This window comes from Hemitrygon akajei, chromosome 10 (assembly GCF_048418815.1).
Source record: "Hemitrygon akajei chromosome 10, sHemAka1.3, whole genome shotgun sequence".
NCBI lineage: Eukaryota > Metazoa > Chordata > Chondrichthyes > Myliobatiformes > Dasyatidae > Hemitrygon > Hemitrygon akajei.
In genome coordinates, this window is record NC_133133.1 from 112,677,585 (window position 1) to 112,699,929 (window position 22,345).

At 44.6% G+C, this 22,345-nt stretch overlaps 1 protein-coding gene across 1 annotated transcript in view; it reads right to left on the reverse strand.

The window, feature by feature from the left end:
* The window catches only part of nav3 (neuron navigator 3), a 433,465-nt gene that overhangs the window by 290,168 nt on the left and 120,952 nt on the right, over positions 1–22,345 (reverse strand). The window contains 2 exon segments of the mRNA XM_073058755.1: positions 7,657–7,796; positions 21,727–21,795. Coding sequence (XP_072914856.1) covers positions 7,657–7,796; positions 21,727–21,795 — 209 coding nt within the window.

Below are 22,345 nucleotides of genomic sequence, written 5' to 3' on the forward strand. Positions count from 1 at the left end.
GTCAGAGGAGATCAGAGCACCCAGAGGAAACCTGTGAGGTCATGGGGAGATTGTACAAACTCCTGATGGAATGGAACACCAACCGCTGGAGCTATAAATGTTAAGCTAAGCGCTATGCTACCATGCCACACCTTTTGAAGTTGGTGCCAGGTAATACCTGATGGTGTCCCTGGGCCCACCTGCTACTCACAGTCCTATGGTTACATGCAATACAAGTTTTCATTACATCAGCAAGTCTGCCATTGGCCCCATGTTGTCAGCCCTGAGACATCCCATCCTTCTTCTCGGCATCATTCTTTCATCCCAGAACTTCAGAGTACTGGTGTGGTTACTGAGTAGGCAGTCCACCTCCCCTCATTCCTTCGGAACTGAGACTCACCAGCAGAGGAGCATTAGCTGATTAACCAGGGCTGTTTTGCAAATGCGTCCAGCCTTCCTCATCAAACATGCAGCAGCTTTTAAGACCTACCCCTGGCGGCTTTCCGACCGGGACAGGACACACGATCTTGTCCTGTTTGCTCCGGTGATCCTGAGTGAACTTTCTCCTGCAGGAGGCAGGGAGTCCGGATCCTGTGGCCTCATTCCAAGGCACAACTCCTCCTTTTCCATTCCCAAATAAAAGATGATGTCAAGACCACAGACAGCAGCGGACGAAATGTGTGTGTGTGTATGTGTGTGTGGTGTGTGTGGGCCAAATAGAGGGGGCCATTGTGCCTTCTTCCACACATGGCTGTGAGCCCAGAAACCGCCCTCACCGCTCACAAGTCAAGCTTACAGTGTCATCAAGTCTGAAGGTATGTCCGCAATGTGAAAGGCAGGAGGCCCGGAGATGGTGACTGTCTTCCTGTCTTTACTTGTATATCCAATCACGTAACCTTAGGGTAACTTGAAACAAGAGTCTCCTTGGAACAGATGAACTCTTCACATGCATACGCTTTGCAAAAGCAAGCACACATTTTCCTCTGAATCAGAAGTTGTACCTCTCCCGAGACCTTGTGTGCAACCAGACTGGAGACACAGGAGATGGCAGACGCTGGAACCTAGAGCAACAAACAACCTGCTGGGAAAACTCAGCAGGCCGAGCAGCATCTGAGGGACGAAACAAACTGATGCAGGGTATTGACCTGAAATATTGACAATTCCTTTTCTCCTACAGATGCTGATCAACCCACTGAGTTCCTCCAGCAAGTCACAAACACGAGGGATTCTGCAGCCGCCAGAAATCTTGAGGAACACACACAAGGTGCTGGATTTGTTCAGCAAGTCAGGGGAGTAGACAGTCGATGCTTTGGGCTGAGACTCTTCAACGGGACTGGAAAGGAAGGGGAAGATGCCAGAATAAGACGGTAGGAAGAGGGGGAAGAAGTACAAGCTGGCAGGTGATAGGTGAGACAAGGTGGGTGGGGAAAAGAGGTTTGAAATAAGAATCTGGGAGGTGATGGGTGGAAGAGATAAAGTGCTAAAGAAGAAGAAATCTGATGGGAGAGGACAGTGGACCACGGAGGGGAACCAGAAGGAAATGATAGGCAGGTAATGAGAAGAGGACAGAGGGGATCCAGAATGGGAATTGTAAAAGAGAGGCTGGGGGAGGAGGGAGAAATCACTGATGCTGTCAGGTTGGAGGCTACCCAGATGGAGTAGGAGGCACTGTTGAGTGCAGCCTCATCATTCCGGTAGGGAAGGCCACAGGCAGACATGTCAGAATGAGAATAGGAAGTCAAATGGAGAGGGGTGATCACTGGGAAATCCTGCCTTTACTGGTGGACAGGGCAGAGGAGCTCAGTGAAGGGGTCACCCAGTCTTCATCGGGTCACTCCTCCAGTAGATTGTTTGCTACCCCGTCCCAAGTCTGTCCAAAGTACCAGCAGGTGTAACACTGTTGAAGCTACAGATTAACCTGAGGCTGAATTCACTGCTAATCAGTGATTGGTTTATTTCTGTCACATCTGGCAAGATACCATGAAAATCTTTTGTTTGTGTGCCATCCAAACAAATCACTCTGTTTACAAAGTACTTTGAGAAGGTAAAAAGGAAAACAAAACAAAATGCAGAATATAGAGATACAATTAGTGTAAGTACAGTGCAGGGAGACGTATAAAGTGCAAGGGGCGGGTTGAGGTAGACTGAGAGATCAAGAGTTCAACTTTATTGTATAGACTGGTAACTGTTCAGGAGTCTGCTAACAGTGGGGTAGAAGCTGGGATTCAGCCTGGTGGTACATGTTCTCAAAGTGGATTTAAAAGTCCTACAGTCATAATGTCAAGAAGATCAGGCGATTTGTACTCTGGCCAATATTTACAGTACTGTGCACACACAGACTTTCGGACGGTCCTGTACATTGCACTCTACTGCTGCCACAAAATAAAATTTCATGACTTCTGTGAATGGTGATGAGCTTGATTCTGATGTGGGCCTCTGTTGTGGACTGAGACTGGGAAGAGACAGGGAGAGCACCAGAGAGACATTCTGTAATGATCAGTAGACCAGCTGTTTTGAATCAGCACTCCTTCTCTGCCACCTGTCCCACACCCCTCCCGCGGCACTCTATCCTCACCATTCCCAACAGCCTTTGCTCTCGCCACATTTACAAACTCAGTTGTTCCATGTTGACAAATACAATACCGTGAAAAAGTCTTGGGCACCCTATCTGTATAAACCTGCCAAGGACTTTTGCACAGTGCTACATCTATCAGTTCTGGAAACACAACAGAATCTGGATTATCTGCAGGGAGGAGGAGAGGGACAGGACAATCGATCTTTCACTTTGAAAACCTACCTCGATTGAAATGTCATTAATTTCTTTCTCCTCCATAGACGCTGCTTGTCCTAGAGAGTTCCTCCAACAGATTGGTGAAAGCTTAGAGAGGCAGCAGAGGAGATTTACTGGGATGCTGCCTGGATCAGAGCATCTCTTATGAGGAAACATTCAGCAACCTGGAGCTTTTCTTTTTGGAGCGTAGGAGGATGAGAGGCAACTTGACAGAGGCATAGACTGAAAGGAGAGCCAGAGACTTTTTCGCAGGGTGGACATGGCTAATAAGAGGGGGCGTCATTTTAAGGTGACTGGAGAAAAGTATGGGGGAATGTCAGAGTTTGGTTTTTTATTACACAGAGAGCGGAGGGTGTGTGGAATGTGCTGCTAGGGGTGTTGGTAGAGGCAGATACATTAGGGACATTTAAGGGGCATTTAGATAGGCTCATGGATGAAAGAGCAAATGGGAGACAATGTGGGAGGAAAGGGTTAGATTGATCTTGCAGTAGGTTAAAAGGTCAGCACAACATTGTGAGCTGAAGAGCCTGTGCTGTGCGGTACTGCTCTGTGTTGTAGTTTGTCAGCCAGAAGCATGCTGAAGGGACTAGAGTTTAGCTGCCTTGATCTCTGATCTTTCAGAAGGTGGGCTGGGCGTACATCAGATACCACATTGTGGGGCTGACTGTAGACTGACAGGGACACGTGGTACAATCCAGCCACCCTCTGGATGAGCACAGGTGGGTCAAAGTGGATGGGGTAGGAGTCCATGAATGAAGGTACATTATTGCCCAACATGGCAGATACCAAAGTCCAGTTGATGTGGGGAGGGATGCCCGACGATGGGAACTCTGGGGGGGGGGGGGGGAGAAACATCATCCAGATTCCCCCACAGAGCCCTGTAAAGTGATGGGTTGGGCTGATGGGGGGGTGAAAGTGCACAGAACTCCCCCACCCACATAGATATAGTGTAGGGATCTCAAGAGTAGCCTGGACTTGGAAAATATCAGTTCCAGTTTCTACGGTGATGTAGAAAAGAGGACCAAAAATGGGCGTATAGACACTCAGCCTGGGAAGTGATAAGTTTCCACACATGCAACATTGATAGCTTCCGAGCAAGGATTCCTTCCAATAAACCGGCTGTCTGGTTTTGTGTTGGGTCATATGCAATTAGTGAGAGCTTGCTGAGCCCAGAATGACATTATCTTTAAAAAATACCGTGAACGAACGGTCAGGTCAGCAGGAAAGCTCATTGGCTACAATCTCCATCACTGCAGAACCTGGATGTGTCCAGCACAAAGAAGCAGGCAGGAAAAATCATCATAGACACTTCCCACCCAGCAAACTGCCTTTTCCAAAAGCTCCTTTCTGTGAAAGAAAGGGCTATTAAAAGAAAAACTTTACACCACCTTAAAAGTTTCTTCCCCCCACCCCAGACAGTTAATCTGATCAACCATTCTAGTTAGCACCCCCCCACAACTATTACCTCAGTCTCTGCACTCTACTGTAAACACTTTAAACCATTTTTTATAATGCTGTTTACATTGTAAGTACCTACTGATATTTATTTATGCACATTTTATTCCGTTTTTGTGCATCTAATTTTATGTTTATATAATTCTTTATGGTTGTTCTAGCTGGGAGTGGTAGTGGGGACAAGCTCCTATTGCCTATTAGGAGGAGGAGGAGGAGTATAGGAAACTGATACAGGACTTTGTGACATGGTGCAACTCAAACTACCTGCGTCTCAATGTCACCAAGACCAAGGAGATGGTGGTGGACTTTAGGAGATCTAGGCCTCATATGGAGCCAGTGATCATTAATGGAGAATGTGTGGAGCAGGTTAAGACCTACAAGTATCTGGGAGTACAGTTGGACGAGAAGCTAGACTGGACTGCCAACACAGATGCCTTGTGCAGGAAGGCACAGAGTCGACTGTACTTCCTTAGAAGGTTGGCGTCATTCAATGTCTGCAGTGAGATGCTGAAGATGTTCTATAGGTCAGTTGTTGAGAGCGCCCTCTTCTTTGTGGTGGCGTGTTGGGGAGGAAGCATTAAGAAGAAGGACGCCTCACGTCTTAATAAGCTGATAAGGAAGGCGGGCTCTGTCGTGGGCAAAGTACTGGAGAGTTTAACATCGGTAGCTGAGCGAAGGGCGCTGAGTAGGCTACGGTCAATTATGGAAAACCCTGAACATCCTCTACATAGCACCATCCAGAGACAGAGAAGCAGTTTCAGCGACAGGTTACTGTCGATGCAATGCTCCTCAGACAGGATGAAGAGGTCAATACTCCCCAATGCCATTAGGCTTTACAATTCAACTGCCAGGACTTAAGAACTTTTTTTTAAAGCTATTATTAATGCTTTTTGAGTTAGTGATTTAGATGCATATCATATTATTACTGAGTTAAGTATTGTATGTAATGAGTTTTTGCTACAACAAGTGTATGGGACATTGGAAAAAATGTTGAATTTCCCCATGGGGATGAATAAAGTATCTATCTATCTATCTATCTATCTATCTATTAAATACTCCCAATGGTGTGCATCTCAATTAGCCTCTGACAACCAAGTCCAGCTCCTGGCCTTCACGTGTGGAAGCCTGGTGGAACAGTTTCTACTGACAGGAGAAGGGGAACAGGTGGGTCACTGGCACTATAAAACCAGTCACTTCGGGCAGATGGGGCTCATCAGCTGTGGTTGGCAGCTCAACTAGGAGACGGAAAACTCTGATCTCAAACCTCCTCTGCCTTGGGGCTAAACCCACTCGTGTGAAAGGCTTTGGGAATAAATCCCAAGTGAGAACTCTGGAGCTGAAGTCCCTAAAGCAGTCCTATGTTGAGTTCAACACTGACTGGCAACTCCAGTGACGCTGCTGGTACCAAACTGTATCGGCCTCTGCCGTTCCTTTCGGTTCATCAGATGCGTGGAGAGTGGGAGCTTGCTACATGGGCATCAGTTTGCTCTCCATATCGTACTGCCCAGGCCTGCATATCTAGACAGATAGCATTAGCATGCAATATCCACGGTCAACTCTGACCAACGGAGGCCTACGCACACTACACTATTCTTTATAATTATTTATAACTTTTGAACATTGTTCTTTTTTGTTGCGTGTCGCACCAGCACCTCACAGCAAATTCCTAATACACGTAAATGTATACGGCTCAAAATTAGTTACATTCCCCAGGCAATAAGACTGATCAACACCACCACCAATAACGCACCCATCCACATCCCCAACCACCACTACTTTATCATTTCCCGCCAGTTACCTTAAGTACAGAGCATCCCGTGCCTAGAATCATTTTTATGCACATGAAATCAGTCAATGTATTTATTTTTAATGTCTTTTTACTATGTTCTTTATCTTACTGTAATTTTTACTGTGCTGCATCAGATCTGGAGTAACAATTACTTCATTCTCTTTTGTACTTGTGTACTGGAAATGACATTAAACAATCTTGAATCTTATATAAAGTTGATCCCTGAACCTTGATCCTTACAATGATGATAAAAACCTCTGAGAATGAGTCATATATCATGGAAACAGGCCATTCGGCCCACCATGCCAATGTTGACTCAGGGGTACCCATCTTCCAAGCACTTGGCCGAAATATTTCAAGTGTTTGACCCGACAAAACTGAAAAACTATCGAAAATATTGCTTCCCCCACTCTCTTCAACAGTCTGTTCCAGTTACTCAACCACTCTGTGTGGAGAAGATTCCCTTCAGATCCCTGAGAAATCTTTATCCCCTTCATTCTGAATCAGGGGTTCCCAACCTGGGGTTCACAGACTCCTCAGTTAATGGTAAGGGTCCATGGCATAAAAAAGGTTGGGAACCCCTGCTCTAAATCCATGTTCCCTAGTTTCAACTACCTCTAATTTTGATTAGTTTTGTAGTTGCAAAGTTTGTATTTTGCACATTGGTTGTTTGTCAATTGTGTTTAGACCATAAGACATAGGAGCAAAGTTAGGTCATTCAGCTATTCAAATCTTCTGTGCCATTCATCATGGCTGACTTATTATCCCTCTCGACCCCATTCTCCTGCTTTTTCCCCAAAGCCTTTGATGCCCTTACTAATCAAGAACCTATCAACCTTTACTTCAAATACACCCAATGACTTGGCCTCCACGACTGTCTATGGCAATGAATTCTACAGATTCACCACTCCCTGGCTAAAGAAATGCCTCCTCATCTCTGTTCTAAAGGGATGTATTTTGAGGCTGTGCCCTCCGGTCCTAGACTCCCCCACTGATGGAAACACCCACTAATGCATTTTTGTCAATTCCGCTGTATTTCTTTACTTTTCCTGTAAATGCCTGCAAGAAAATGAATCCCAAGGAAGCATATGGTAACATGGGTATATGTACTTTGGTAATAAATTTACTGTGAAATTTGAAGTCTGAACTTTGTTAGGGAAGCAATCTTCCTATAGTCCACCCTATCTATATTCCTTATCACTTTCTACACCTCATCCATCTGCTCTTAATGCCCTCCACTCCAGGGAGAACAAACCCGGCTTCTCCACCCCATCCAGGTACAATTCCAGTGAGTATCCAACGTCATCACATCCTCCTTCTATATCCTTGTAGCAACTCCAGGTAATTTCTCCCACCTCTCTCCCCTTCCCCCCCACCCAACTCTCTTATTCTGGCTTCTGCCCCCTTCCTTTCCAGTCCTGATGAAAGGTCTCGGCCCGAAACATCAACTGCATATTCCCCTGTGTAGATGCTGAGCTCCTCCAGCATTTTGTGTGTGTTGATTCCTATCAGATGGTGACCAGAACTGAAGCAATGAGGTCTGAGCATTGTTTTATAAAGTAAGACCTACTCTCACGTTCCATTTGTAAGACGCGCCTCAGGAACAAGAAGAACAGGAAGATGAGGAAGCTGAAACCCTTACCTCGCTCACTGCTGGCTGCATACTGGAGAGGCTTGTTCTTGTCAATGGTGTTGAAACTCTGACTCCGCCTGTTCGAGCTGTTGGCTCCTTGGACCTTGGTGGTACTGCCTGTGTTTGCTGCCCTGGAGGGACCTGGGAGCCTGCAGAACAACAGGGTTTGGACAATTACCTATGGTACGTGGTTTGATTAAGTGGAGGTCCTCTCTCCTCCACCTAGCAGCTCCGTCACACTCGGTTGTGCCTCGCCTGCCCTGCAGTCTGTTTGGAGGTGTTTTTCAAGTGAAAACTTCTCATCTCAGCTCTGTTCCAATATCAACAAGAATTCAAGGTCTTCACAGGTGGTTAATGTTTACCACCATGACCTCTCAACCAAGCACCCCCTGCCCGTGCAAACATTTACTAATCGCAACTATGCAAACTGATCTCACGACGATCAACGTTTAAAAGAAAACTGCCAAAAGCAGGTTCAAAATCATTCCTGCAAGCGGATTCTTCCTGAGAAAATACTTGCATCTGGAATTTAATGAGAGGATTTGATAGCTGAATAACTGGACTTTTGTTTATGAACACCAGTCTCAAAGGTGAAGGTTTGAATTTCTTCAATGGAGTTGTTTAGTATAATACTAGAGAGATATCTAATATTAATATATCTCAAAAAGTATTATACTGGATGGCGGGCATGCATTAAAGAGAGGGGGTTAAGTTTAAAGAAGGTGTGCAAGGCGAGCTTTTTACAGATTGTTGATGCCTGGAACGCACTGTTAAATGTGGTGGTGAAGGCAAATATGATAGAGGCATTTAAGAGGATCTTAAATAGAGACATGAATGTGCAGAGAATGGGGAGAAATGGATATTTCAGACAGAAGTGATTAGTTTAGTTAGGCATTTAATTACTAGTTTAATTAGTTTGACTTTAGGTCCTGGTTTATAGGGAAAAGTTGAAGTGGTACGGATTTTTTAATTTCCTAGAGCATAGGAGAATGAGGGGAGATTTGATTGAGATATACAAATTAATAGATAGGATAAATGCAAGCAGGCTTTTTCCACTGAGGTTAGGTGAGATGACAAATGAGTTCATAGGTTAAGGGTGAAAGGTGAAATGTTTAGAACATAATCCCATAAGACATAGGAGCAGAATTAGGCCATTTAGCCCATCAAATCTGCTCTGCCATTCCATCATAAGAGGAAGGGGAATATGAGGGAGATTTTCTTCATTCAGAGGTTGGCGTGAGCGTAGAACAATCTGCCAACACAAGTGTTGCATGCGAGTTTGATTTCAACATTTAATAGAAGTACAAGGATGGGAGAGGCATGGAGGGTGTGGGCCTGTTTCTGTGCTCTATGCCTCCACACTGAGGTCAGGATCGAACCTGGGTTTCTAGCACCCAACTGGACTTCGGCAGTAGGGAGTGACTGGACCAGCTGCGACTGTTTTCCCTGGAGTGAGGGAGGCTGAGGGGTGAGTTTGAGATCATTGGGAGTACAGTATAGATAGGTGAATGGCCAAAGTCTTTTCCCGAGGGTAGAGGACGAAAACCAGAGGGCACAGGTTCAACATGAGAGGGGAAAAAGTTAAAAAGGGAGCGGAGGGGCAACATTTTTTCACACAGAAGGTGGAGGGTATGGGGAACATGATGGCTGAGAGGGACATGGGCCAAACATGGGGAAATGGAAGCAGGTCAGTGGGGCAATGTGACTGCCACAAGTGAACTGGACAGAAGAGTCTGCACTCTACAGCTCGGTGACACTAGGACTCTAAGAGCATCTGAGTTTCCGCAGGTGCTCCAGATCCCCTCCACGTCCAAAATCAGAAGCAGGGTTATTAACACTGATACACGTTGTGACCCTGGTTGTGTTGTGGCAGCAGTACATAAAGCTACCAAACGTAACATTAAGCAAATAACTCAATAGTGCAAATGAGGAACAGCAAGGTAGCTTGTGCAGGTTAACTAACTGCTATAGATTGCCCTCAGCAGGTAGGTGGGGTGGTAGAATCAGGGAGGATTTAGAGAGAATGAAAAAAGGAGGATCAGTGTAATGGGGAGGTTGATGGTCAGCAGGGCAGAAGGGCCTGTTTCTATGTTGTATGTCTCTCTGATTTGATAGGGCAGAGTCTGTTTAACAGCACTGAGCACAATGACCTTCCCATAATGACAGACTTTAAACACAAAATGAACGACTGCATCTGGAGCACGGCAATCCGATCTGCACACTGAACTTGCAGAGGAACTCTGAGGGTTAATGACAGCCATTCCATGTGGAATAGCCAGCTGTTCCCTTTGCAACTGCTTCTAGGCATGGGACTTCCGTGCATTTGTCGGCAGATGTGTGCAGGGAGTCTTAGGGCAACGGTCAACCACAGAGTGCAAAGTAAGTCCGGCAGCTTCCCACCACTAAAGCTGGCGTTTCCAATGCAAATTCCAGCCAGGAATCCAGAGATGTTGGCTTCTTTCAAAAGAGAGCAACAGCTGGAAGGGATTATGTTAAAAGTTAGTATTTTTAGATTTGTTTATTTAAATGTTTTAACAGTTTTATGTTCTTTTGATTAATATTTAAGACTCTTCAATTTGTTTCAGAAACATTTAGAACTTTTACAGCTTTGACAGCTGGCTGAGCAGGAAGTGCAACTTAATTGGCTACCCAATATTTTTCAAAGTTACAATTGGTGGGCTTTTTCCTGCTTCCTTCCCTCCTAAATTCTGATTCCCTTAAAGCAGTTTAAAAGCTTAAATAAACAGCAGGAATCACTCAACAAGTCAGGCAACATCAACGGACAGAGAGAGATAGATAGTGTTTCACCTGCAAATATCCACATTATTTCTCTCCCTACAAATGCTGCCTGACCTGCTGAGTGTTTACAATGTTATCTGTCTCTATTTCCGATTTCCAGTATTTGCAGTTTGATTTTGACTTTCAAGGAGTTATGAAGGAGGTGAAGGAAACAGTGTTTCTCATTGGGAACAGAGGCCATAGCAGAGGCACAGTCTTACAGTGGTAACCAGGCAGATCAAGGCTGGAACACACACAAAGTCTGCCTGACCTGGTGAGTTCCTCCAGGAGTCTGTGGAGGGGAATAAACAGTCACTGTTTCAGGCTGCAACACCTCATCAAGTGAGGATGGAGGCAAAAGCCAGAATAAGAAGGTGGGAGGGAGGGGAAAGAGTACAAACTGGCAGGTCATGGGTGAAATCAGGTGAGGGGGAAGGTGGGAATTAGTGAGAAGATGGGGGGTGACAGGTGGAAAAGTTTGAAGAAGGAATCTGATAGGAGAAGACAGCAGGCCATGGAAGAAAGGGAAGGAGGAGGGAATGGGCCAATCCAATCAGCCGATGGGTTTACTCCAGAATAAATTTGGGGACATTTCCAACTCAGTGTGGCTGGGGAATGGGAATTATACAGACTGACAACATCAAATGCTGTGACATGCTGCCACCTTCTGGACACTGATGGGCATGGCTCAGTGTGTGTGGCATCGATGGCACTTCGATCAGCTCACAGGGAACTGACCTAAGTTTATAACGTTATTAGAGGCATAGTTAGGATAGACAGTCCAAGAGTCTTTTCTTCCAGGGCAGAAATATCAAATACTGTAGGACATGTATTTAAGATGAGAGGAGGAAAGTTTAAAGTGGATGTCTGGGGCAAGATTTTTACACAGAGGATGGCGGGTTGCCTTTAAACAGGTTGCCAGGATTAGAGTATCGGGCAAAAGCGTCAGTGTGGACTTGATGGGCTGAATAGCCTGTTTCTATGCTGTACAACTCTGTGACCTTCCCCTTTCCCCCCTCTCCCCCATCTCTCCCCCCCCCCCCTCCTTTAGATGGAGCAACTACTCATTGCAACTACTGATGAACTAGACCAGCCAGTTAGAGAAGAGGCTACAGGTCAGAAGAAGATCTCTTGGTCATAGAGAGGTAGAACATGGAAAGAGCAGGCCCTTCAAGCCAGCTTTTCCATGCTAACCAAAAAACCAATCTAACCCAGCTTGCAAGTGTTTGACCCAAACCCTCTTAAACCTTTCCTATCCATATACCTCCAAGCACCATCTGAATATTAAAGTACTGTACCTGTCTCAACCACTCCCTCATTCCATATACTCACTATGTGAAGAAGTTATCCCTAAAGTTCCTATTCAATCTGCCCTTTTTTACACGTGTACTCTCTGGTTCCTGATTCCCCAACACCGGAGGAAATACTGTGTGCAGGAAAGTGAAGGTGCACTGCAGACACGAGGAAATCTGCAGATGCTGGACGTCGACAGCGCTTCTCCCTATAGATGCTGCCTGGCCTGCTGTGTTCCACCAGCATTTTGTGTGTGTTGGTGCACTGCAGATATAGGCAGGTAGGAACACGTCTGGTGCTTATGGATACAAGAAATGAAAGGGAACACTGAAGAAAGGAATCAGGAAGCCTAAAAGAAGGTGTAAACTTCCTCCAGCAGACACGGTGAAGGAGAATCCCGGGGGATTCTACAGATATGTTAAGAGCAAAAGGATTGCAATGGACAAAACAGGTCCTGTGGAAGATGAGAATGGTAATCCATGTGTGGAGACAAAACACATGGGGAGATCTTAAATGCCTCCTTTGCATCTGTAATTACTTGGGAGATGAATACAGTCTACAGGAGTGAGTCAAAGTGGCATCAACTTCCTGGGCACTGTACAGATTACAGAGGAGGAGGTGTTTGCTGCCCTGGGGCAAATCAGTGTGGATAAATCCCCAGGGCCTACAGGTGGCAACTGTAGAAATTGGCAGGGCCCTACCAGAGATATTTAAATCCTCCTTAGTGACAGGTGAGATACCAGAGAATTGGAGGATAGCCAATGTTATACTACTGTTGAAAAAAGGCTCGAAACACAAACTAGGCAATTGTTAGCCAGTGAGTCTGACATCAGAAGTGGGAAGGTTGTTGGAAGTTATTCTAAGGGAGCAGAGAGACATGGACTGATAGTCAGCATGGCTTTGTGCATTCGTCATGTCTAACCAATATTAAAGTTTTTCAAGGAAGTTACCAGGTAAGTGGATGAAGGCAAGGCAGTAGATGTTGTCTACATGGACCTTTGTAAGGCATTTGACAAGGTCCTACGTGGGAGGCTGGTCAAAAAGTTTCAGGCGCTCAGCATTCAGGTAAATTGGATTAGACATTGGCTTTGTGGAGAGCCAGAGAGTGGCAGTAGAGGGGTGCCTCTCTGACTGGAGGTCTGTGACTAATGGTGGTTAGCTGGATCAGCAAGTTTGCAGATGACACCAAGACTGGGGTTGGTGGACAGTGAGGAAGGCTGTCATGGCTTGCTGAGTGATCTGCATCAGCTGGAAAAATGACTGAAAAATAGTTGAAGGAATTTAATGCAAACAAGCACGAGGTTTTCATGCAGACAAGTGCTTTGTAAGACCAACCAGGGCACTGAGAAGTGTGGTAGAATAAAGGGATCAGGGAATACAAGTCTATAATTCGTTGAAAGAGGTGTCACAGGTAGATATGGTTGTTAAGAAAGCTTTTGGCACTTTGGCCTTCAAAAATCAAAGTACTAAGTACAGGAGATGGGATGTTATGTTGAATTGTATAAGACACTGGTGAAGCCTAATTTGGAGTACTGTGTACAGCTTTGGTCACCTACCTACAGGAAAGATGTAAATAAGGTTGAAAGAGTACAGAGAAAATTTGCAAGGATACTGCCAGGTCTGGAGGACCTGAATAGATTAGGATAGTATTCTTTAGATGTAGAAGACTGAGAGGAGATTTGATCAAGGCATACAAAAATGATGAGGGTTATACATAGGGTAGATGCAAGCAGGCTTTTTCCACTGAGTTTTTAATCCTAACGTTAACCCTAATGTAAGTTTTCCACAAGTTCAACAGTGATTTTGACTGCAAAGCTGCAGACTGGAGGCCAAAGATGACCTGTCCTTGGATTGGAGGACTGCGTATGTGTGTGGGAGGGTGTAAGAAGGGAGGAACTGGACTTGTTTCGCTGTTTCTGCTTTGTTGCTTCTTATATTCTGTTTTCATCTACCTCCTACCCAAGATCCACAAACCTGACTGTCTGGGTAGGCCCATTGTCACTGCCTGCTCCTGTCACACTGAACTCATGTCCTCATACCTCGACTCCATTCTATCCCCCTTGGTTCAGTCCCTTCCCACCTACATCCACAACATGTTTCATGCTCTTGATCTCCTCACTAACTTTCAATTCCCTGGCACTGACCGCTTCATTCTCACCACAGATGTCCAGTCCCTATACATTTCAAGAAGGCCTTAAAGCTCTCCACGTCTTTCTCACTAAAAAAACGAACCAGTTCCCCTCCATCAGCACCTTCCTCCGGCTGGCAGAACTGGTCCTCGCCCCCTAACAATTTTTCTTTCTGCTCTTCCTTCTCTCTCCCGTTTCTAGGGGTAGTCATGGGCACCCACATAGGCCCCAGCTCTGCCTGCCTCTTCACTCGCTACATAGAACAGTCCATGTTCCAAGCCTTTCCCTGTTATGTTCCCCAGCTCTTCCTCTGCTACAATGATGAGCTTGCTAATTTCATCAACTTTGCCCTTAAATTCACTTGGTCCATTTCTGACACCCCTTCCCTTTCTTGATCTCTCTGACTCTACCTCTGGAGACAAACTGTCGATCTCTTTTATAACCCCACCAATTCCCACAGTTATCTTAGCTATACCTCTTCCCATCCTGTTTCTTGTAAATCTCTTCCCATCCTGTTTCTTGTAAATCTCTTCCCATTCTGTTTCTTGTTAAAAAAAAAGCCATTCCCTTTTCTCAGTTCCTTCATCTCCGCCACATCTGTTCTCAGGGTGTGGCTTTCCTTTGCAGGACATCAGAGATGTGCTTCCTCTTCAAAGAATGGCATTTCTCTTCCTCCACCATAGGTGCTGCCCTCACCTGCATCTCCTCCAATTCCCGGACATTCACACTCACCCCATCTTTCCGCCACCTTCACAGTGATAGGGTTCCACTTGTCCTTACCCCATGAGCTTCCACATCCAACCCATCATTCTTCACAACTTTGGCCATCTCTAAATATATCTTTATGTTCCCTCCTTCTCATTCCTCAGGGATCGCTCCCTCTGTGATTCCCTTGTCCATTCGTCCCTCCCCACCTGAAGGAGGGCCTTGGCCCGAAGCGTCAACTGCTTATTCATTTCCGTAGACATAGCATCTTGTGTGTCTTGCTTCTGTTTTCTTGTGTTGTTCTGCTGAGCACGGTGGGCAAGCTATGCTGGCGCCAGAATCTGTGGCGACACTTGCGGGCTGCCCCCAGCACACCCTTGGGTTGTGTTGGTTGTTAAAGCAAATGACGCAGTTCAGTGTACGTTTTAGTGTACATGTGATGAATGAATCTGAATCTGGTAGTTGGATCAATAATTGATAGTTGTCACGTATACCAAGGTGCAGTGAGAAGCTTTGTTTCGCACACAGTCCGTTCGGATCATTTCATTATGTCAGCACATTGAAGAAGTGCAAGGGAGAAAGGGATACTTGATGTTGAAATTACCCAGAATTCATGGGGAAGGAACAAGGGTCAAGGGTCAAGTTGGATTGATTGCAATATTGCTTCAAAGAGGCTAGCACAACAGGCCAAACAACCTCCTGCTGCGTTGGAATTTGTTGTATCTGTGATTTCTCAAAGCCTTGGGAAGCAAAATCTGTCAGCTGAGTTGTGCATTTTTCAAGCTGGGACCACCGCAAAGCTGCTTGAAGGCAGAGAGCCAGGGCCTCTGGGGGAAAGCTGTGTAGTATGTGAAAGGACAAAAAAAATCAGGATTCAGGGAGGGAGAGAGGGCTGAGCATTGCACCTAGCCCAGCACTGCAAGGCTGTCCTGCAGAAATGACCAGGCCAGAGTCAGACAAGTGGAGGTCACACAGATGCAGAAATCAGTTCCCTGAACTTAATAGGCCTTTCCACACATATACCAGGCACATACCAAAAGCAGAGCCCTCAGCATTGTTGAGGGCCCCTCCCATCTGTCCCACAATCTCTCTGACCTCCTGCAGAATCAGAAGGTATAAGAACAGAAGATTTCTGAACACCCTGCTACCAATATCAAAGACAGCATGAGTAGCATTATACCGTTGTATATTTAATTTTTTTTTGTGTGTGGCATATGCTTGTTTGCTATCCTGAATGTGCTGTGTGTGTTTCGCCCCTTGGCCCCAGAGGAACACTGCTTCATTCAGCTGTATCCACGTATAGTTAAATAAACTTCTACAACTATGTGTCGTATGTGCACTGGATGTTAACTTGTACATCTACACAATTTTATTATCTGTTAATAATATTGTACTAATATTACTTTATGTGATGATATATGTACTGTGTTTTGCACCTTGGTCCCAGATAAAAATAGTTTCATTTAGCTGTATACATGTTGACGGTTGAATGGCAATAAATTTAAAGTTGAATGAGTGTCACGCAGGGTTATACATGCACAACAGGATGTGATTAATCACAGCATTATAACTACACTACACTGATGCGCAAACTCAGTAACATCTCTTTGATCATAAATTAAATAATTTCCTCCTTTGTATTTTAAACACCTCCACTACAAAGCACCACTTTAGTCATGAAACTTTATTTATAGATACAGCATGGTTCCCTCTCAGCCCACCAATTACACTCATGTGACATATTAACCTCCTAACCCATGTGTTTTTGGAATGTGGGAGGAAACTCGAGCACGTGGAGGAAACCCACACGGTCACGGGGAGAACATATGAACTCCTTTTAGACAGCGGTGGAACCAAACCTGGGTTACTGATAATGTAATAATGTTACACTAATTGCTACACTACCATGCCATCCAATATTAAACACTTCTGTGCAGAAAAGGGTTGCCAACTATCAAGCTTTGGCCAGTGATTAATCTCAGATTGGCTCTACAAGCAAGATATGGGAGGGAATTTGGAATATTGTAAACCAGATTGGTTTACCTGGTGAGTTCCTCCGGCAGTTATTCTGGTATGGAGGGGCCACTACACAGGATCAGGAAAAGTTGCAGAGGATCATAGACTCAGCCAGTTCCATCATGGGCATCAGCCTCCCCAGCATCAAGGACATCTTCAATAGGTGATGTCTCAAGGATCATTAAGGATCCTCACCACCCAGGACATGCTGTCTTCTCATTACTACCATCAGGGAGGAGATACAGAAGCCTGAAGACAGACACTCAATTATTTAGCAACAGTTTCTTCCCCTCTTGCTATGAGTTTTTTGAACAGACAATGAACCCACGAACACTATGTCAATATTCTCTCTTTTTGCAGTACTTATTTATTTATTATATTTCTTATTGTAACTTGTTGCATCTTTTTTATATTGCATGGTACTGCGTCACAAAACAACAAATTTCACGACATGCCGATGGTCATAAACCTAACCCTGATTTTGATTCTGGGAGGAGTGACATATGGTGTCAGATATGACAGATGAAAGATGACTTGATAGAGGTGTACAACATGCTAAGAGGTGTAGATTGAGTGGATCGCTACGGACTTTCCCCAGGGCGGAAGTGGCTAATACAAGAGGGGTGTAACTTTATGGTGATTGGTATTAAGTATAGGGAGGATGTCAGAGGTAAATTCTTTACACTGGTAGGAGCGAGGAACGGCCTGCCAGGGGTGGTGATAGAGGCAGATACATTAGGTACATCTAAGGAACTCTTAGAAAGGCACATGGATGACAGACAAATGGAGGGCTAGGTAGGAGGGAAGGGTTAGGTTGATCTTAAGAGTAGGTTAAAATATCAGCACAACATCGTGGGCCAAAAGGCCTGTATCATACCAAAATGTTCTATGTTCTACCTCCTGGAACCTGTCTAATCAGAAATAGTGAGGCCCATAGGAGCCGCTCAACCCAACCACAAAGTCCATCCTCGCGTTCCCTTCTGAAATTTGGTTCATTACCACAGCCTTGCCTAAAATAGTGGTGATGGGATTAATTTACAAATAAAAAATCTCTTGGATCCTCTCAGCTTCCAGATGAAGGGGTGTGTGACCAGCAGAACTAGTTACATCCATACCTGTATCATACAGAAAAAGTCCATTCAGCCTGTGCCCATGCTGAGATCTCTGATCTACTGCCGTTTCCCAGATCTCGGTCCATAGCAAGCCACAATCATGCAAGTGCTCAACCAGAGATGTTTTAAATGTGGTGATGGTTGCTGCCTCAGCCACCCTTTCAGGCAGTGTTCCAGACCCACCACCCTCTGCATGACATAAAACGTCCCTCAACACCATCACCCCTCACCAATTTTCATCAACACGCTACTGAAAGCATTCTATCAGGATGCATCACAGCTAGGTATGGGAACTGATCGCAAGGAACTATGGAGGATTGCGGACACAGTTCAGCACATCGCAGAAAGCAGACTCTGCCTACACTTCTAGTTGGAGGCTGCAGATACTGGAATCCGGAGCAGCAAGCAATCTCTGTGGGTCAAGAAGCATCTGGGTGGAGGACTGTCAACAACTGAGGTTGCAACTCTGCCTCAGGGCTGAGTGCAGAAGGGAGATGGTCAATATAAGGGGAACTGTGAGGGAGGCCAGTGGGTCATCCGTAGCTTAAGGAGGGGTGTAAGATAAACAGTAGGTTCTGATAGGGAGGGGAGCCGCCTGTCATCTTTCACTGCTCTTCAGTCCACCAATCACCCCAGTCTCTTGTCTCATCATTCCTCCTCCTCTTGATATTCACCTCTTTATAATCATCTTGTTGCAGGGCTTCCACCCAGAACATCACCGATCCCTTTCCTCCCACTGAGATTCTTGTTCATAGTCAGAAAGCATAGGGTTAAATGTGGAGCCTTATAAGACGACTACGAAATGCAGTGGATGCAGCTCAGTCCATCACAGGGAGAGCCCTCCCCACCATTGTGCACATCTACACAGAGAGCTGTCACAGGAAATCAGTATCCACCATCCAGGCCATGCTCTCTTCTCACGGTTCCTATCAGGTAGCAAATCCCACACCACCATGTTCAGGATACCTTCCACCATAACTTCACTCACCTCAGCTCTGAACTGATTCCACGCTCATTCTCAAGGATTCCTGGCGAACGTTAATAGTTCTTTACTTATTTATAGTATTTATTATTACATTTGTATCTGCAGTTTGTCTTCTTTTACACATTGGTTGTTTATCAGTTTTTGTTGTGTGTAGTTCTTCATAGAAACATAAAAACCTACAGCCCATAACAGGCCCTTCGGCCCACAATGTTGTGGCGACCATGTAACCTACTCTAGAAACTGCCTAAAATTTCCCTACCGCATTGTCCTCTATTTATTTAAACTCCATGTATCTATCCAAGAGTCTCTTAAAACCCTCATTGATTCTTCTATTGTATTTCTTTCTTTTGCTGTGAATGCCAGTAAGAAAATGTAACTCAGGGTAGCATATGGTGACATACATGTATTTAGATAATAAATTTCCAGTGAACCTTGAATGACTATAAACAGCCTTTTAAGTTATTTCCATTAAATGCATTGGTATTAACAAGCAGTGGTGGGTTTAGAAATCACAAGGTACAGCTGAGTAAATGAGGACTGTTATCTATTTCAACAGAGCACTGTGGGGGGCCACTTGACACAAGTGGTATGGAAACTGATGACATTTTTATACAGGCTGGCGTTGACTCTCAAAGAGAACATGTTTGGAGTTATATCTAGTCAAGACTGAGGAAGATATGGGGCGTTCCCATTTGTAAAATACTTAGAGGCTACATGTTAAATGTTACTGTATGTGTGTGTCGACGGGGTGAAGGGCAGGATGAACAGTCCAAAGTCAAAGTAAAGTGCATTATCAGAGTTCATGCATCACCGTACACAACCCTGAGATTCTTTTTCCTGTGGGCATACTTAGCAAATCTGTAGAACAGTAACTGTAAACAGAATCAATGGACAACAAGCCGTGAAAATGCAGATATAAAGAAATAGCGTTGTGTAAAATAAATAAATTGTCTAACAGCAACTGTAAGTGTGACTCTAGAGTCAGCTACAAGCTGTAAGGAAAGGATGGAAAGAGTAGGAGGTACAAGGAGACATTGCACAAACCTGTGTGGTTTTCTCTGGAGCACTGGAGGCTGAGGGAAGATCTGAGAGAATGTAGAACAGTACAGTACAGGCCCTTTGGTCCATGTACTGACCTTTTAACCTATCCCACAATCAATCTAACCCTTCCCTCCTACATAGGCCTCCAATCTTCTATCATCCATGTACCTTGCTAAAAGTCTCTTCAATGTCTTTAATATATCTTTAATGTATCTGCCTCTACAGCCACCACTGACAACAAGTTCTATCCACTCTTCCCTCTGTGTAAAATATGGTGCCTCTGACATCCTCCCTAGACTTTCCTCCAATTACCATAAAATTATGCCCCCTTTACACTCTGGGAACAAAGTCTTTGGTTGTCCACTCAATCTATGCATCTTTTCATCTTACACCTCTATCAAACCACCTCTCATCCTCCTTCTGGTCCAAAGAGAAAAGCCTTGGCTCACTCAACATAAGACATGCAAGTTATGAGAAGCATAGTAGGGTAGGTGGTCAGAATATTTCTCCCAGTGTGGAAATATGAGATACTAGAGGACATGTGTTTATGGTGGAAGTGGGGTGCGGGGTAGGAGGAAGTTTAAAGGAGACGTGCAGGACAAGATTTCTTTACACAGAGAGAGGTGTGTGCCTAGAGAAAATGGCCAAGGATAGAGGTGGATACAGATACAACACAGCATTTTGGAGGCTGTTAGACTGACAAATGAATGTACAGGGTATGGAGGGAGATGAATCAGTACTGACAGAAGAATATAGAATATATTGTATAGAATATAGAACATAGTACAGGCCCTTTGGCCCACAATGTTGTGCCATACTGTTAGCCTACTACAAGATCAATCTAACCCTTCCCTCCTACATAGCCCTCCATTTTTCCATCATCCAGATGCTTATCTAAGAGAATCTACCTCTACCGCCACTCCTGGCAGTACGTTACATGTACTTTCCATTCTCTGTGGGGAAAAAACTACCTCTGACATACTTAAGGGTTTTGATCAGAACAATAATTGTTTTTAACATATTGGGTAAAATTCACAAGGCCTTTACAATAAAAGCACTATAGGACTCATAAATTTATACCAAGGAAGGAGGTGGGTCTCAATTTAACATTTCATTGGAAACTCCCATGTCAGGCCTAGATCTGTTTTAGTTTGTTATCACGCTAAGGCTTCATAAGGCATTGGTCAGGCCACACTTGCAGCAGCTTTAGGCCTTGTATCCGATAAAGGACGTGCTGGCATTAGAGAGGGGACAGAGGAGGTTCATGAGAATGATACTGGGAATGAAAGGGTTAACACATGAGGAGCATTTGATGGCCCTGAACACATAGTCAATTGAGTTTAAAAGAATGAGGGGGGATCTCATTGAAACCTAATGAATATTGAAAGACCTAGGTAGAGTGGACATGGAGAGGACATTTCCTATAGTGGGAGAGTCTAGGACGAGACCCCAGAATAGAAGGACATTCCTTTAGAACAGAGATGAGGAATTCCTTTAGCCAGAGGATGAGAGGATGATGAACCTGTGGAATTCATTGCCACAAATGGCTGTGGAGACCAAATCTTTCCATATTTTTAAAGCAGAGGTTGATAGGTTATTGATTAATCAGGATGTCAAAGGTTATGGGGAGAAGGCAGAAGAATGGGATTGAGAAGGATAATAAATTAGCCATGATGGAATGGCGGAGCAGAATCAGTAGGCCGAATGACCTAATTCTGCTCCTATATCATATGGTCTTTATTCGGCACAGACTTCGTGGGCCAAAGGGCCTGTTCTTAGCTGTATTGTTCTGTATTCAATTTATTGTTGAGTAGCACCTCCTATAAGGTGATCCCTAGTTATAGTTAAAACTAGTTATAGGTTATGGGTTTCTCGTCTAAGGTCCCTTCTGTTACAACTCTCATTCCCTTCATAATTTTATAACGCTCCAAAAAAAACACCAGCCAATCCAGACTCTCCTCATAACTAAAATACCATCCATGCAAACTGAGTAGGCATTGGATAAGAATTACCAGCTGACCTGGTAGACTTTTTCTGATTGGCTGCACTTCCAGCATGTTTGGACTGAGTTGTCTGTCCAGCTACCAAACTGTATAACAGAAGAGAAGAGAGAGAAGCACATAGGAGAGAAAAAATTACACATAATCTGAACCCAAACATGTCAGACTGATTAAAAAAGAAATTTAAAAAAAATTAAGAGCACAACAGCAATGCATGAATGGCTAAGACAGACATGATCATGAATATTGATGGCAAGAGAGATCTAGGCACACTGGTGTATGAAAAACACAGCCTCACTCAGCTTTCCTACCCAAGATCACCCTGTGTAGGAAAGAAATCATTAAGCTGGAAAGGGTGCAAAGAATTACGCCAGGACTCTGAGGGGTGGGGGGAGTAGTGTTAGTAATAGGGAGAGAGGTTAGGACTTCAGAATCAGGTTTATTAAAACCGACATATACATTGTGAAACTTGTTGTTTTATGGCAGCAGTCCAGTGTAAGACATAATACTATAAATTACAATAAGAATAAATAAACAGTGTAAAAAGAGAGTCATAGAGTCCCACAGCATAGAAACAGGACCTTCAGCCCATCTTGTCCGTGCTGAACTACTATTCGGCCTTGTCCTATCAACCCACTG